Raw genomic sequence first — 12,052 nt, forward strand, 5'->3', positions numbered from 1 at the left:
TGTCCAAGATGGGGGGGGTTCTCCTGGTCCACTTTGACCTCCATGATGGTCAATGTCCAACATGGGGGTCTCTGGGTCCACCTTGACCTCCACGATGGTCAACATTCAACGTGGGGCGGTTCTCCAGGAGGACCTTGATCCCTATGACGATGAACGTCCAACATGAAGGGCTTCTCCAGGAGGACTTTGATCTCCATGGTGATCAACGTTCAACATGAGGCAGTTCCTCAGGAGGACCTTGACCTCTATGACAATGAACGTCCAACATGAAGGGGTTCTCCAGGAGGACCTTGACCTCCATGATCATTAATGTCCAACATGGGTGGTTCTCCAGGAGGACCTTGACCTCCATGATGATCAACGTCCAACGTGGGGGTCTCCAGGTCCACCTTGACCTCCACGACGATGAACGTCCAACGTGGGGGTGGTTCTCCAGGAGGACCTTGACCTCCATGATGATCAATGTCCAACATGGGGGTCTCCAGGTCCACCTTGACCTCCACAACGATGAACGTCCAACGTGGGGGTGGCTCTCCAGGAGGACCTTGACCTCCACGACGATGAACGTCCAACGTGGGGGTCTCCAGGACCCAGGCGTCCGGGGCGGCGGTGGAGGGGGAACCCAGACGTCCGGGCACCCTAGATTCGGAAGCTCTCCCCCTTGCCGTCGATGTGGCGCAGGCGCAGGTAGACGTCGGTGCCCACCCCCTGCAGCGACTGCAGGCAGAGCGAGCCCCCCAAGTACTCGGCGTAGGCCCGCGAGGTGGGCAGCCCGAACCCGAACCTGGGGGGACAGTCGTGGGTCACCGGAGGGGGGCTCCCCGTGATTTGGTGGTGGGAACCCCTCTGGTGTCCCTCCGTCGTGACGTACCCGTGCATGGGGCCGGCCTGGCCGCTGTTGCTGAGGTCCAGGAGGTTGCGGAAGGGACCTCCCAAGCGGGGGTCCTGGGCGCTGGCCTCGGCCGTGCTGAAGTGGTACTCGGTCACCTTGTCCAGGAGGTCGTGGGGGATGCCACCACCCCGGTCAGAGATCCTGGAGGAGGGGACATGGGGGAGAGGAGACCCCTCAGGGGAGCCCCCAAAGATGGGGGGCACCAGAGGGGAGGGGGTGGAAGACCCTCAGTAGAGAGGAACGTCTTGGGGGTGGGGGTGGGCACAGAGAACCATCCATGGGGACACCACGGAGAACCTCCTGTAGAGGGGGATATCTTGGGGACATCCATGGATGTGGGGACACCATGGAGAACCTCCTCACGGGGACACCATGGAGATCCTTCGACAGGTAGGAACACCTTGGGGACATCTGTGGGAGAACCCCCTCATAGGGACACCATGAAGACCATCCATGGGGACGTGAAGACACCATGGAGAACCTCCCTCTGAGGAGGTGGGGAGAGCATAGAGACCATCTATGGGGACCCTCAAGTAGCTAAGGCCACCTTAGGGGCGCTTACGGACACGGGGACACCATGAAGAACATCCCTGAGGACATGGGGACACCACAGGGACCCCCCAGTAGCCAAGGCCACCTTGGGGACATCTTTGGGGACACCGTAGAGATCCCCACACCCCCCAACCCCGAGGACCCCCTCAGTACCGGATGACGAGGTCGATGTCGTTGTTGGCGATGGTCACCACGATGTCGGGGACGTTGTAGGGGGTGTCGAGGTGGGACTCCATCGTCGCCCTGCGCCGCCCCAGACGGTCCCCTATAGCCCCCTATGGCCCCATACACCCCCCTACGCCCCCCTACGGCCCCGTGTACCCCCTGGAAGCCCCATACGTCCTCCGTAAGACCCTATATACCCACCCCGTCTCCCCCGTAAAGCCCCATATCCCCCCTATAGGCTCCCCACACACCCCACGCGGCCCCACACACCCTCTATAGGTCTCATACACCCCTTATAGACCCCATACACCCCCTACAGGGCCCAGTAACCTCCTTCAGCCCCCTTGCAAACCCCGTATCTCCTCTAAAAGGCCCCTTACAGCCCCGTATCCTCCCTATAGCACCTCATACGTCCTCTACAGACCCCATACCCTCCCTATAAGACCCTATACGCCCCCTATAGACCCCACGCACCTCTCTACGACCCTATATGCCCCCCTAAGGTCCCATACCCTGCCTTACCCCCACCAGAAAAACCCCACCTCTCCCCTCTTTGGGGCCCCATAGACCCTCCCCTATAGCTCCCTATAGCCCCCATACCTCATGGCATTCTTGAGCAGCTCAGGCAGGACGTAGTCGAGGGGCAGAGGGATGAAGGGGAACCGCGCCGCCACGTGCCCGTTGATACGCACCCGCGGCGCGTTCCCGTACTGGTGCTCGCACAGCCGCCTGCAGACCCCGCGTCAGCCGGACAACACCCCCCCCCCCCCCCCGTCACCCCGCTGTCACCCCCAACCCCGTACGAGCCCTCAGAGAAACCACCCTGGAACCTCCCCTGGCCCCTTAAATTCCCCCCTGGGAACCCCTACGGCTCCATAGGGACCCCCAAGGTCCCTATAGCCCCGTAAAGACCCTCACAGAAATCCCTATAGCCACCTATAGACCCCACGAGGTTCCCATAGCTGCATAGGAACTCTCATAAAAGCCCCTATAGCCCTATATGGAACCTACAGGAACCCCCCCCAGGACTCCCCACAACCCCATAAGAACCCCACAGGGCCCCTATAGCCCCATAGGAACCCCCAAAAACCTCCTGTAACCCAATAGGAGCCCTTATATAAACTCCTATAGCCCATAAAGACTCTTGTAGGAATCTATATAGCCCCACAGCACCTTGATAGCCCCATAGGAACACCCACAGAGCCCTCACAGAAAAGCTTATAGCCCCCAGAAATACCCATAGAAGCCCCTATAGCCTCTGGGGGGAAACCGCACGGCCCTATAGGCTCCTCCCAGCTCCCTATAGCCCCATAGGCACCTCACCGGGCGAAGTCGACCCACTTCTCGATGAGCTTCTTGGGGGAGAGGCGGGTGCAGATGATGCCCACGAAGTCGGGCTATAGGGAGGAGGGAGGATGAGAGGGGCGTCGGGGGGGGGCACATATGGGGGCTATAGGTACCCTGCCCCCCTATAGACACCGTCCCACCTTGTCCTCGTGCAGGGCCAGGTGGTGGGCGGCCAACATCCGCATCCCCAACCGCGACGTCAGCGTCTTGTCCAGGAAGGGCCGCAGCAGGCGCTCGTCCTGAGGGACCCAGACGGCCGGGGGGGGGGGGTCGCCCCAACACCCCCCTAACCACCACCCCCCCTCACCCCCCCAAAAAAATGACCCCAGCATCCGGTACCTGGATGTGTCGTCGACATTCGCGCAGCCCCTCGGCCAACAGCGTCACCACGTCCTTGTGGTCCTCCAGCAGCTCCCGCAACAGCGCGCAATACCGCGCCTCGTCACCCCGCGCCTGGATCTGGGGAGGCGGGGAGACGGGTGACGGCGGGCACGTGCGCGCGCCGTCACCCGGACGTGAGGATGGGTGACTTCCACGGGTGACACCGGGGTCGGCCGCAGGGGGGACAGGAGGATGAAGTGACAGAAGGACACAGGGTGACACGAGGACAGGGTGACACGTTGACACAGGGTTGGGGTGACGCAGGGACATGGGTGACACAGGTACAGGGTGACACGGGGACAACGGGTGACACTCACAGGCGGGAACTCGCTGAGCTTCTGGAAAGCACGGATGTACAGCTCGTGCTAGAGGAGGGAGGGGGCACAGCATCAGCACCCGAATACCAGGGTCCCCTCCTGGATGCTGGGGTGTCCCCCCAGGACATCGGGGTGTGTCCCCCCCCCAGGACGCACCACGTGGAGGATGGTGGGGTTGCAGCCGATGATGAAGGGGAGGCTGCGGAAGCCCTTGATGCGGTGGGCGATGCGCACCGGCAGCTCTTGCTGGAGGTAGCGGGCGCTCTTCTGCGGAGGGGAAGAGGGGCAGCCGGACACCTGGGTCATCACTGCGTCCCCCCCCCAAATGCTGGGGTGTCCCTCCCCTGCACCCAGGACACCACAGGACACCCCTCAACCCTCTCTGCTCACCAGGATGTGGCTGCCGTCCTGCGAGCGCCCCGAGTACAACATGGTGGTGGGGGTCAAGCGCACCGAGGGCTGTTTGGGGAGGGGGTGTGACAGAAGGGGTGACATCACTCGGATGCCTGGGTGTCCCAAAACCTTCACAACCCGGGTCCTGCCAACACCGGGGTCCCCTCCTGGGGTCCCCTCCAGAACTCTGGGGTTGTACGTGTGTGTCCCCCCCACCCGAAATGCCGGGGTCCCACCTTCTCGGCAGCGATGTCGATGGCGGGCTGGTGGTAGAAGGAGGTGACGGCCTTGGAACGCTCCCGGGCCAGGTCAGGCGGGGTCTGGTCGGCAGCTGCCCGGGCGGGGGGACGGGGGGGCAGAACCCCCCCTCGCCGACCCCCCAAAACCCGCCGCAGCATTTCCTGGGGGACGGGGGTTGGGGCCCAGATGCCTGGATACAGGCACTGGGGGGGGTGGTAGGGACAGGGACCCCCACAGCCCGTCCCCCCCCAGGGACACCCCCACAAGGACCCACACAACCCCCCTCAGGGACCCACATAACACCCAGCCCAAGGGACCCAGGTGTCCGGGCCCCACACCCCCCTCCCATAGACACCCCCCTCCCCCCAAAAAGGCACTCAGGACTCCGGGACCCCCCTTCCCCCCTTCCCCAGAAGGGAGCCAGGGCTCCGGGCCCCACACAGCCCCCACTATGCCCCCCCCTCCCAAGGGACAACCCCCCCCAGACAACCCAAGCGTCCCGGACTCCCTTTTCCCCTCAGTATTCACCCCAAAAAAGGCACTCAAGACTCCAGGACCCCTTTCCCACCCCCCAAGAGTGAATCCAGGCGTCAGGCCCCCCCTTTTCCCCTCAGTCCCCCGTCGTCCCCCGGGTCCCAGCTGTCCGTCCCCTTCCTTATCCCCTCAGAGACACCCCAAGCGTTCGGGACCCACTTGTCTCCTCACTCCCCGTCCCTCCCACAAGAGACCGAGGTCCGGGACACCCAAATCCCCCCCTCACACCCCCCAAAACAGACCCCACTCACCAGAGAGGACCCAGGCGTCCGAAACGCCCCCCCCTACCCCCCCCGGGGTTCTCCTCAGAGTGGGCCCGTCCGCTTCCCTCCTTCCCGCCCACCACCCCCCCCCCAGCGCTCCCCTCAGAATGGTACAGCCCACCCTGACAGGGAGGGGGAGGGAGAAACCGCGCACTGCGCATGCGCACGGCGCGGAACTTCTCCCGCGCATGCGCACAGCGGCGAAGGCGCAGCAGGGGCGGAGCGCATGCGCGAAGGGCGGCGCCATTTTGGTGAAGGCGCGATGGGAAATGGAGTCCGGGGAGGTGAGGGGAGGCTCGTCCCCTGCTCCCACCGTGGGTTGGGGGGCACCGGAGAGGTGCTGGGCACGGCATAAAGGGGGTCCCAGGTGCCTAGGTCCGTTGGGGTGGGCGGTAAGGTGGTCCTCAAGTGCTTGTGTCCATCGTGAGGGGGGTCCCAGAGGCCTGGGTTCTTCATGAGGGAGGTCCCACAGGCCTTAGTCCTTCATGAGGGGGGTCCCAGAGGCCTGGGATCTTCGTTAGGGGGTCCCACAGGGCTGGGTTCTTTGTTAGGGGGGTCCCAGAGGCCTTAGTCCTTCGTGAGGGGGGTCCCACAGGCCTGTGTCCCTTGGAGTGGGGGGGGGGGGCACGGTAAGGGGGTCCCCAGCACCTGGGTGCTTCATGAGGGGGTCCCAGAGCCCTAGGTCCCTTATTAAGGGGTGGGAAGGGGGTCCCTAAATGCCTGGGTGTTTTATTAGGGGGTGGGAAGGGGGTCCCTAAATGCCTGAGTCCTTTGTGAGGGGGTCCCAGAGGTCTGGGTCCCTTGGGATGGGTGGTACGGGGGTCCCCAGATGTTTGGGTCCCTCATGAAGGGGTCCCCAGGTGCCTGGGTCCCTTGGGAGGGGTGGGAATGGGGTTCCCAGGTCCTTTCTGGGCAGTTCCTGGAGGCCTGGGGCCCCCCCAAAATCTGGGGGAAATGGGAGGGGGGGAACAGAACAGCACACACCCAGACACTGGGGTCCCCGGCTCACAACTGCCATGTTTTGGGGGGCAGAGGGGGAAGGGAGGGGCACCCCCAGCCATGGGGGTGTCCCCATTTCCCCCCCCGCCTGACTTTTTTGGGTCCATTTCAGGCGGTTTTGAGGTGGCGGAGCCGCCGCCAGTGGCGCCAGTTGAGGAGGAGGAGGAGGCCGTTGAGCAGGTAGGTGGTGAGGCAGACGAGGCACAAGTCGTGGAGGCCGAAGGCCAGCACCCCCGCCAGCCACAGCGAGGCCATCGCCGACGCCACCGACGTCCCCAGCAGCACCGCTGCTGCCCCCCGCCCCGGCACTGCCCCTGGGGGGGGGGAGGTGGTGGGGGGGTTGGTCCCCAAGGCATCCCTGCTGTCCCCAAAACAGCCCCAGTCCCCCCTCCATACACCCGATGTGTCCCCAGTGTGCCCCCACCATGTCCCCAGTGTATTCCCAGTGTTCCCACCACGTCCCCAGTGCATTCCCAGTCTCCCAAATGTGTCCCCACCCCATCCCCAGTGCCCCCCACCATGTCCCAGTGTCCCCAATGTGCCCCCACCATCCCCCCAGTGCCCCCAACATGTCCCCAGTGCATCCCGTGCCCTCCAATGTGTCCCCACCCCGTTCCCAGTGCCCCGAATGTGTCCCCACCACATCCCCAGTGCCCCCCCATGTCCCCAGTGCCCCCCACCACATCCCCAGTGCCCCCCATCCCCCCAGTGCCCCCCATCCCATGTACCCAATGTGCCCCCCCATGTCCCCAGTGCATTCCCAGTCTCCCAAATGTATCCCCAGTGCCCCCTACCGTGTCCCAGTGTCCCCAATGTGCCCCCACCATGCCCCCAGTGCATCCCCAGTGCCCCCCAATGTGTCCCCACTGCATCCCCAGTGTCCCCCACCATGCCCCCAGTGTCCCCAATGTGCCCCCCCATGTCCCCAGTGCCCCCCACCATATCCCCAGTGCCCCCCATGTCCCCAGTGCCCCCCACCCCATGTCCCCAGTGCCCCCCCCCCCCCAGTGGGTCCCCCCCCCACATCCCCACGGTCCCCCCCATCCCCGGTGCCCCCTCCCCGGTGTCCCCCCGTACCCAGCAGCCCCTGCAGCAGGTAGAAGAAGACCCCGATGGCCCCGTTGGGGACGTTGACCACGCTGTCCCGGCCCAGCAGCCCCTCCACCAGCCCCAGGCCCCGGCCCCACCTGCCGGGGCGGGGCACCGCTAGGACACGCCCCCAGCCCCGGGGACACGCCCCCAACAGGGAGACACGCCCCCAACCAGGGAGACACGCCCCCAACCAGGGAGACACGCCCCCAGCCCCGAGGGACACGCCCCCAGCCCCGAGGGACACGCCCCCAGCCCCGAGGGACACGCCCCCAACAGGGAGACACGCCCCCAGCCCCGAGGGACACGCCCACCACCCCCACATATGGTGTTGCTTAGCCTCTAAGTCACGCCCTTCCCCGGTAAGCCACGCCCACAAACCACGCTCCCGCCCTACCAGTGCTCCCATGTGCGTCTCGTTGTCCCGCCCCTCCCAAGCCACGCCCCCTCCCGCCCAAAGCCCCGCCCAGCGGCCTCTCCTCCCCGCCCCCCCTCAAGCCCCATTGGCCGCCTTCAACCCCGCCACCGCCACGTGGCGGTGTTTACCCGCCCGCCATTCCCACCCGGTGCAACGCAACCCCCGGTGCAACGCAAAACCCGGTGCAATGCAACCCCCCCACCCCGGTGCAAAGCAGCCCCGGTTCCCAGCCCCCCCCCCCGCCCCGGTACCGGGAGGCGAAGACGCGGGTGCAGGAGATGGCGGGTCCCAGGTCGCAGGCGGCTCGGTAGGACGGGTCCCGGGCGCGCGCCCGCTCCACGTGCAGCGCGTACAGCGACAGCGCCGCTCCCGCCAAACACAGCACCGCGCGCGCCGCCATCGCCGCCCCGCCCCGCCCACACGCCTCTCCCATTGGCCGGCGCACCACACACACCCACCCCCTCCCCTTTCCCTCCTCCTCCTCCGCGAGCTCTGATTGGGCGTTGCGGCTGCCGCTCCTCGCCTGACCGTTCTCTCCGCCGCTATTGGCCGGCGTTTTCTATTGGCCGTTCTGATTGGCCGGCGGCGCCACCGCCCCCTCCGCCTGTCGCGGGGGCTGCTGGGGGATGTAGTCCACCGAGGGGGCGGGGCTCTGGGGGGCCCCTTCCTCCATCCCCCCCAAAAAAAAAAAAAAAAAAAAAAAAAAAAAGGGGGCGACCCGGGCGGGGCCGGCGGGGTTAAAACCGGCTGCGGGCCGGGGGCGGGGCAGAGGCGGCGGAGGAGGACACGGACACACACCCACACCCCCACAGACCCATAGGGACCCCCCCCACGGAACCCCCACAGGGACACACAGGTACCCCACGGACACCCCCCTCCCCCCCCCGGAACCACGGGGACCCCCACTGAGACCCAGGGACCCCCACAGGGACCCCCACAGGGACCCCGTGTACCTCCAAGGACACACAGGGACCCACAGAGACCCCCAAAGACCCCCCCACGGACCCACGGGGATCCCCACAGACACCCACGCACCCACAGGGACCCCCCCCAGGGCCCTGCAGGTACCCCCACGGATACACAGGGACCCCCTCGGACCCACAGGGACCCCCTCGGAGACCCACAGATCCACAGGGACCCCCCCACGGACCCACAGAGACCCCCACAGACCCCACGGATCCCTCACAGACCCACCAGGACCCCCCCCAGACCCACAGGGAACCCCCCCCCCCCGGGGACCCCCCAAACCCACAGGAACCCCCCACGGACCCCCCCACAGACCCACAGGGATCCCCATGAACCCACAGGGATCCCCAGACCCACAGCGACCCCCCCACGGATACCCCCCCCAGATCCTCCCAGACCCCCACAGACCCACAGGGATCCCCACGAACCCACAGGGACACCCCCCCCCCCCAGACCCACGGGGACCCCCCCCAGACCTCCCCGGATCCCCCTCATTGCCCCCCAGGGACTCCCAGGGACCCCCCCAGGGTTCTCCCCGGCGTGTCCACCATGACCCCACACGCCTCGACACGCCTCGACACGCCTCGACACGCCGTCGCCCTCCTGCTCCTGCTTCTGGCCCGTGAGTTGGGGGGGGGACGGACACGGGGGGGACCCAGGCATCCGTGGGGGTTGGTTTGGGGGGGGACGGGGGACACCCCAGTGGCAGAAGGGCCCCAGACGTGTGTGCGTGTCCCCCCAAAACTCGCCCCGGGGGGGGGGGACACGACACCCAGGCATCCGGGTGCGGCACCGCGCCCCACTCGACCGGTCATACCGGAAACGCCGAGGTCACAACCCCCAAAAATGAGCCCGGACGCCTGGGGTCCCCCCGAGGCGGAGGGTGGGGCTGGGGGGGGACACGACACCCACCCCTGGGTCCCTGGGGTGGGGGGTCCCGCGCTCTGACCCCCCGCGTTTTCCCTCCGCCCCCCCGCAGATGCTGAAATTTCAACTCAGGAGACTCCTGCAGGTAAGATATATGCAAATGAGCCTCTGCATATTCATGAGCGACCCCTCCCCCCCTCATTTTGGGGGGGGGACACCCCCAGGCATTTGGGGTGCCCTCCCCACCCCCCCCCCAGCACCCAGGGGACCCAGGCATCCAGGTGGGGGGGGGGGGGTGGTGTGTGGACGCATTGGGGGGGGGGACACCCAAGTGTTGGGGGGGGGGGGGGTGTTGACAACCCAGGAATTTGGGGGGGGCCCTCAGCATCCGGGGGTGCACCCACACATCCGGACCCCACTTCCCCCCCCCCCACCCAGCGCTGTCGCAACCCCCTTCCCGCACGCTGTCGCAACAAACCGTGCCCCCCCCCGCCCCCGTCCTCCTCCTCCTCCTCCTCCCCGGGGGGCCGGGTGAAATCCGGGGGTTGCGGGGAGGGACGAGGGTACAACAACAGACCCACGTACCCCAAAACCTTTGGGACGGGGGGACCCCAGGAATCAGGTTGGGGGGGGGGGGGTGAGCCCCAGGCACCCCGGCGCTGATGGGTGCCGGGCGCAGCCCCCGAATGCGGGCGTCAGCGGGAGCTGGGCCGCGTGGTGGGGGGCACGGCCGCGCGCCCCGGGGAGTGGCCCTGGCAGGTCAGCCTCCAGCTGCGGGGGGAGCACTTCTGCGGGGGCACCCTCGTCACCCCCCAGTGGGTGCTCTCGGCCGCCCACTGCTTCCAGGGGTGAGTCCTGGGAAAAGGGGGGGGGGGGGGGGGGGGGGGGCTGACGGGGGGGGGGGGCGGGAGGGTGGTTCTGGAGTGGGACCTTCCTTGGGGACCCCCACACCCCGTTCTGTTAGGGCACCCGGAAATCCGCTGGGCTGCCCAAAGCTTCTTTGGGCCACCTAGAACCCTGTTGGGCCACCTAGATCCCCACTGGGCCACCGAGATCCCCTTTAGGACCCCTTGAACCCTATTGGGCCACCTAGAACCCTGTTGGGGCACCTAGATCCCCCCTGGGCCACCCAGATCTCCTTTAGGACCCCTTGAACCCCATTGGGCCACCTAGATCCCCCCTGGGCCACCCAGATCTCCTTTAGGACCCCTTGAACCCCATTGGGCCACCTAGATCCCCCCTGGGCCACCCAGATCTCCTTTAGGACCCTTTGAACCCCACTGGGCCACGTAGAACCCTGTTGGGCCACCTAGATCCCCACTGGGCCACCTAGATCCTCACCAGGGCTCCCAGAACCCCTTTGGGCCACCTTGATCCTTGTTGGGCCACCTAGAACCCCCCCACACTGGTCCTCCCAGAACGCTTTTGGGCCCAGCTAGGTCTCCACCGCACCACCTAGATCCATTTTGGGGCACCCATGACCGGGGTGGGGGCACCCATGACCCATTGAGACCACCCAGATCCCCTTGGGGCACCTAGAACCTGATTGGGGCACCTAAGACCACGGTTGAGGCACCCATCCCCAGGGTTGGGCCACCTAGAACCTAGTTGGGCCATCTAGAACCTGGTTGGGCCACCTTGACCCGAGTCGGGGCACCCGTGGCCAGGCTTGGGGCACCCAGAGGGGACGGGGTGACGGTGGTGCCACCCCCCCCCCCCAGGCCCAACGGGAGCCGGGCAGAGCCCACAGCCTGGCGGGCGGTGGTGGGCCGGCTGCGGCTGCAGGAGACAGGTGGCCAGGAGAGGACGGTGGTGGAAGTGGTGGTCCACGAGGGCTACCGACGGGTGGAAGGGGGCCACGACCTGGCGCTGGCCCGCCTGGAGTCCCCCGTCACCCTCGGGCCCCGCGTGGGGACCATCTGCCTGCCCAAGGCCGGCCACCCCTTCGCCTTCGGCACCCCGTGCTGGATCACCGGATGGGGCCACGTGGCTGAGAATGGTGAGGGGGACCTCTGGGGCTGGGGGGTGGGCACCCCATGGAGGTGGGGCTCCTTGGGTGGGTCGTGTCATCTAGGATCCCCATGGTGGTGGGTCTCCATGGAGGTGGGTCCTCGTGGACATGAGTTTCCATGGACATGGGTCTTCATGGTGATGGATCTCCATGGAGGTGGTCCTCATCATCTGGGTCTTCATGGTGGTGGGTCTCCATGGATGTGGGTCTCCATGGATGTGGGTCTCCATGGATGTGGGTCTCCATGGAGGTGGTTCTCCATGGGGTGGGTCCTCATCATCTGGGTCTCCACAGTGGTAGGTCCCCATGGTGGTGGGTCCCCGTGGAGGTGGGTCCCCATGGAGATAGGTCTTTATGGGGTGGGTCCTCTGGGTCCCAATGGAGGTGGATCTCAATGGGGTGGATCCTCATCATCTGGGTCCCCGTGGTGGTGTGTCCCCATGGAGGTATCTCCCCATGGTGGGCCTCCATCACCCGTGTCCCTGTGGTGGTGGGTCCCCATGATGACGTCTCCCCATGGAGGTATCTCCCCACGGTGGGCCTCCATCGCCCGTGTCCCCGTGGTGGTGGGTCCCCATGATGATGTCTCCCCATGGAGGAATCTCCCCATGGAGCTAC

General features: G+C 66.3%; 3 protein-coding genes across 4 annotated transcripts; 1 reads left to right on the top strand and 2 right to left on the bottom strand.

Annotated features, from left to right (window-relative positions):
- Window positions 1-380: 380 nt before the first annotated feature.
- BCKDK (branched chain keto acid dehydrogenase kinase) lies at window positions 381-5,239 on the bottom strand. 2 transcript variants are annotated; one of them, XM_075741605.1, is made up of 13 exons: window positions 5,073-5,239; window positions 4,284-4,448; window positions 4,045-4,113; window positions 3,811-3,921; window positions 3,655-3,702; window positions 3,296-3,415; window positions 3,097-3,195; window positions 2,933-3,006; window positions 2,210-2,338; window positions 1,598-1,687; window positions 872-1,033; window positions 545-784; window positions 381-491 (listed from the first exon to the last, which is right to left on the bottom strand). In XM_075741605.1, the coding sequence occupies exons 2-12, from the start codon at window positions 4,443-4,445 to the stop codon at window positions 640-642; spliced, it is 1,209 nt and encodes a 402-aa protein (XP_075597720.1). In that variant the 5' UTR covers window positions 4,446-4,448; window positions 5,073-5,239; the 3' UTR covers window positions 381-491; window positions 545-639. The 2 variants fall into 2 exon arrangements, with proteins under 2 accessions (XP_075597720.1, XP_075597721.1); XM_075741606.1 differs by having other exon boundaries at window positions 4,284-4,490; window positions 5,073-5,223.
- An 842-nt stretch (window positions 5,240-6,081) lies between these two features.
- VKORC1 (vitamin K epoxide reductase complex subunit 1) lies at window positions 6,082-8,025 on the bottom strand. The gene is made up of 3 exons (XM_075741613.1): window positions 7,842-8,025; window positions 7,161-7,270; window positions 6,082-6,397 (listed from the first exon to the last, which is right to left on the bottom strand). Exons 1-3 carry the CDS (start codon window positions 8,021-8,023, stop codon window positions 6,192-6,194), a joined length of 498 nt encoding a protein of 165 aa, XP_075597728.1. The 5' UTR covers window positions 8,024-8,025; the 3' UTR covers window positions 6,082-6,191.
- Window positions 8,026-8,368: 343 nt separating this feature from the next.
- LOC142599848 (polyserase-2-like) lies at window positions 8,369-11,422 on the top strand (the record flags this gene model as incomplete). Its single annotated transcript, XM_075741603.1, has 5 exons — window positions 8,369-8,446; window positions 9,062-9,178; window positions 9,536-9,568; window positions 10,103-10,271; window positions 11,145-11,422. Coding segments are annotated over exons 2-5 (553 nt in total), but the record flags the coding sequence as incomplete, so codon positions are not given.
- Between the last annotated feature and the right edge of the window lie 630 nt (window positions 11,423-12,052).

The sequence above is a fragment of the Balearica regulorum genome, unplaced genomic scaffold, assembly GCF_011004875.1.
Source record: "Balearica regulorum gibbericeps isolate bBalReg1 unplaced genomic scaffold, bBalReg1.pri scaffold_90_arrow_ctg1, whole genome shotgun sequence".
Classification (NCBI taxonomy): Eukaryota; Metazoa; Chordata; class Aves; order Gruiformes; family Gruidae; genus Balearica; species Balearica regulorum.

Coding starts and splice junctions, on each gene's coding strand:
- BCKDK (XM_075741605.1), bottom strand. CDS start 4,445: ATGCTGCGGCGGGTTTTGGGGGGTCGGCGAGGGGGGGTTCTGCCCCCC. Junction 2,339..2,932: donor AAGTGGGTCGACTTCGCCCG/GTGAGGTGCCTA, acceptor CGGGGTCTGCAG/GCGGCTGTGCGAGCACCAGT. Junction 1,688..2,209: donor CTGCTCAAGAATGCCATGAG/GTATGGGGGCTA, acceptor GGGGCGGCGCAG/GGCGACGATGGAGTCCCACC.
- VKORC1 (XM_075741613.1), bottom strand. CDS start 8,023: ATGGGAGAGGCGTGTGGGCGGGGCGGGGCGGCGATGGCGGCGCGCGCG. Junction 7,271..7,841: donor ACCCGCGTCTTCGCCTCCCG/GTACCGGGGCGG, acceptor CCGCCCCGGCAG/GTGGGGCCGGGGCCTGGGGC. Junction 6,398..7,160: donor CCTGCTGCAGGGGCTGCTGG/GTACGGGGGGAC, acceptor CCCCCCCCCCAG/GGGCAGTGCCGGGGCGGGGG.